Raw genomic sequence first — 3,770 nt, 5'->3', positions numbered from 1 at the left:
AGAAAGAAAGAAAGAATGAAAAAAAAGAAGTTGGAAAAAGAAAGAATGAAAGAAGATGGAGAGAAAGAAAATGGAGAGAAAGAAAGATGATAGATAGATGTAGAAGATAGATAGATAGATAGTAGTAAAAGATAGATAGATAAAATAAAACCCTTTTACTATGAGTACACATGTTTTCCACTCAGTATCTTTCCCTCCTTGTGTAGATCTACAAGTGTAGGGGTAGGGGTTCCATCTGTGGGGTATTTCGGGGCGATGGGTCTCCCGTTTCCAGCAGGTCTTTATTCACTTGTTCTGTTTCTAAAATTGGTTCTGTTCTTCAGGAAAGGCAAGCCGTTCTCATACACAGGACCCTTTCCCGTTTTCTCTGTTCCCTCCCCCCCACCTAGGTTTCCAGGCAGCTCTGTGGGTTTTAAGGCAGCTGGACGCCCGCCCCCGGATCCCTCCACCTGGAGGACTGAAGGCAAAACATCACCCATCACGTGAGACAGAGCAAGAAAGAAAGAAAGAAAGAAAAAAGAAAAGAAAGAAAGAAAGAATGGAGAGAAAAAAAAAAAGAAAGAAGATTGAAGGAAAAAATGAAAGAACTAAGAGAAAAAAGAAGTGGGAAAAAAAGAAAAAAGAAAAAAGAAAAAAAAGGGAGACAGAGAAAGAAAGAAAGAAGATGAAGAGAAAGAAGGAAAGAAAAGATGAAGAGAAAGAAAGAAAGAAAGATGGAGAGAAAGAAAGATCATGGTAAGAAAGAATGAAGGAAAGAAAGATGATGGAGAGAAAGAAGGAAAGAAAGAACAAAAGAAAGAAAGAAGACGGAGAGAACGAATGAAAGAAGACGGAGAGAAAGAAAGAACATGGAAAGAAAGAAAGAAACAAAGAAAGAAGGAAAGAAGACGGAGAGGAAGAAAGAAAGAAGATGGCGAAAAAGAAACAAGGAAAGAAAGAAAGAAAGAAAAAAGAATGAATGAAAGAACGAAAGAACATAGAGAGAAAGAAAGAAAGAAAGAAGTAGAAAGAAGTAGAAAGAAAGAAAGAAAGAAAGAAAGAAAGAAAGAAAGAAAGAAAGAAAGAAAGAAAGAAAGAACGAATGAAAGAAAATTTAGAGAAGAAAAAAGAAATGGAAAAAAGAAGTGAGAAAAAAAAAGAAAGAAGGTGAAAAAAGAAAAAAAGAAAGAAAAAAAAAAAGAAAAAAAGAAAAAAGAAAGAAAGAAAAAAAAAAGATGAAGAAAGAAAAAAAAAAGAAGATGGAGAGAACGATGATAGATAGATAGATAGTAGATATATGATAGATAGTAATAGAAGATAATAGATAGATAGTAGATAATAGATAGAAGTAGATAGTAGAAACAAAACCCTTTTACTCTAGCTCCACTTGTTTTTTATCAGATCTTCCCTCCCTTTTCGAGACCTTTCAGAGTGGTGTCGGTTTTCTCCATTTGGGGGTATTTAGGGTCAGACTGAGGTCTCCATTTCCAGCGGTCTTCATTCATCTTCGTTCTGTTTCTATAAACCGGGTTTGTTCTTCAGGCGGTAGAAACCGTTCTCATACACAGGACCTTCCAGTTGTCCCGTCCATCCACTCACTCTAGTGTCTCAGGAGCTCTGTGGGTTTGAAAAACAGCTGGACAGACTCCGCCCCCGACCCCCCCCCTGGAGGGGCTGAGAGGGCAACACATCACACCATCAGCTGTAGAACAGCAGCATGAAAAAAAAAGAAAAAAAGAAAAAAAAAAAAGAAAGAAAAAAAAGAAAAAAAGAAAGAAGAAGAGGGGGGAAAGAAATAAAAAAAGAAAGAAAGAAAACAGAGAGAATGAAGGAAAGAAGATTGAAGGAAAGAAGGAAAGAACATAGAGAGAAAGAAAGAATATGGAAAAAAAAAAAGAAAAAAAGATAAAAAGAGGGAGAGAAAGAAAGAAAGAAAGATAGAGAAAGAAGGAAAGAAAGAAGATGAAGAGAAAGAAAGAAAGATGGAGAGAAAGAAAGAAGATGGAAAGAAAGACAGAATGAAGGAAAGAAAGAAAGAAAGAAAGAAAGAAAGAAAGAACATAGAGAGATGAAAGAAGATGGAGAGAAAGAAAGAAAGAAGATAGGGAAAGAAAGAAAAGAAAGAAAAAAAAAAGAAAGAAAGAAAAAAAGAAAGGGAAAAGGGAAAAAAGATTGGAGAAAAGAAAGGAAGATGGAGATAAAGAAAAGAAGAAAGGAAAGAAAGAAAGAAAGAAAGAAAAGAAAGAAGATGAAGAGAAAGAAAGAAAGAAAGATGGAGAGAAAAGAAAGAAGCAAGGAAAGAAAGAATGAAAAATGGAGAGTAAGAAAAAAGAAAGAAGATGGAGAGAAAAAAGGAAAGAAAAAACAAAAGAAAGAAAGGAGATCGAGAGAAAGAAAGGGAAAAAAAAAGAAAGAATGAAAGAAGATGGAGAGAAAGAAAGAAAAAAGAAAGAAGGAAAGAAGACGGAGAGAAAGAAAGAAAGAAAGAAAGAAAGAAAGAAAGAAAGAAAAAGAAAGAGAAAGAAGAGAAAAAGAAAGAAAGAAAGAAGAAGATGGAGAGAAAGAAAGAAAGAACATAGAAGAGAAAGAAAATGGAAAAAATAATGAAGATTGAAAGAAAGAAAGAAAGAAAAAGAAAAGAAAAAAAGGAAAAAAAGAAAAAAAGAAAAAAAGAGAGAAAGAAAAGGGAGAGAACGAAAAAAAAAAAGAAGATGAGAGAAAGAAAAAAACATAGATGAGAAAAAAAGATAGAATAAAAACATAGAGAGAAAAAAAATAGATAGATGATGATAATAGATGATAGATAGATGATAGATAGATAGATAGTAGATAGATAGATAGATGATAATAAAAGATAGAAAAAAACCTTTCACATTGAGCTCCACTTGTTTCTATCAGTTCTTTCCCTCCTTGTCGTAGACTTAAGGGTAGGTGTAGGTGTCCCATCTGGGGGGTTTTCAGGGTCGATGAGGTCTCCGTTTCCAGCGGGTTTTTTCATTCATCTTCGTTCTGTTTCAAAATCTGGTTCTTTCTTCAGGACGGTCGGAACCTTTCTCTTACCATGGACCTTCCTGTTTCTCCGTCCATCCACCCCACCTTAGTGTCTCCAGGAGCTCTGTGGTTCTGAAGGGAGCTGGACAGACCCCCGCCCCTGCTTCCCCCCCCACCGGGGAGGCTGAGAGGCAACACATACACATCAGCGTAGAGACAGCAGCAAAAAGAAAGAAAGAGAAAAAAAAAGAAAATGAAAAGGATAGATAAAGAGGGAAAGAAAGAAAAAAAAGAAAGAAGAAAGAAAAGAAAAAAAAGAAAGAAAAAAAGAAAGAAAAAAGAAAGAAAAGAAAGAAAGAAAAAAGGGATAGAAAAAAGAAAAAGGGAAAGAAAAAGAAAAGAAAAATTTAAAAAGGAAAGATAAAAAGAAAAGAAAGAAAAAAAAAAAAAGAAAGAAAAAAAGAAAGAAAGAAAGAAAAAAAAAAAAAAAAAAGAAAGAAAAAAAGAAAAAATAGACAGAAAGAAGAGGGAAAAAGAAGATGAAAGAAAAAAAAAGAAAGAAAAATAATAGATGATAGATAGATAATAATAGATAGAATAGATAGATAGATAGATAGATAGATAGATAGATAGATAGATAGATAGAAACAAACCTTCCACATTGAGCTTCACTTGTTTCTCCACATGGACCTTCCTGTCGTATCCGTCCATCCACTCCACTCTAGTGTCTTTAGGAAGGCGAGTTATGGTTCTGAAGGGCGCTGGCAGATCCACCCCTGATCCACCTCCCCCTGGTTTTT

The 3,770-nt window shown here is 34.5% G+C and overlaps 1 protein-coding gene across 1 annotated transcript; it reads left to right on the top strand.

Moving 5' to 3' along the window:
• Positions 1–1,689: 1,689 nt before the first annotated feature.
• Positions 1,690–3,526, top strand: LOC125010294 (vicilin-like seed storage protein At2g18540; the record flags this gene model as incomplete). Its single annotated transcript, XM_047588800.1, is given in 3 exon segments — positions 1,690–1,796; positions 2,061–2,270; positions 3,205–3,526. Coding segments are annotated over 3 exon segments (639 nt in total), but the record flags the coding sequence as incomplete, so codon positions are not given.
• Positions 3,527–3,770: the final 244 nt, after the last annotated feature.

The sequence above is a fragment of the Mugil cephalus genome, chromosome 1 (assembly GCF_022458985.1).
Source record: "Mugil cephalus isolate CIBA_MC_2020 chromosome 1, CIBA_Mcephalus_1.1, whole genome shotgun sequence".
Classification (NCBI taxonomy): Eukaryota; Metazoa; Chordata; class Actinopteri; order Mugiliformes; family Mugilidae; genus Mugil; species Mugil cephalus.
This window is presented reverse-complemented; position numbering and strand designations above follow the sequence as displayed.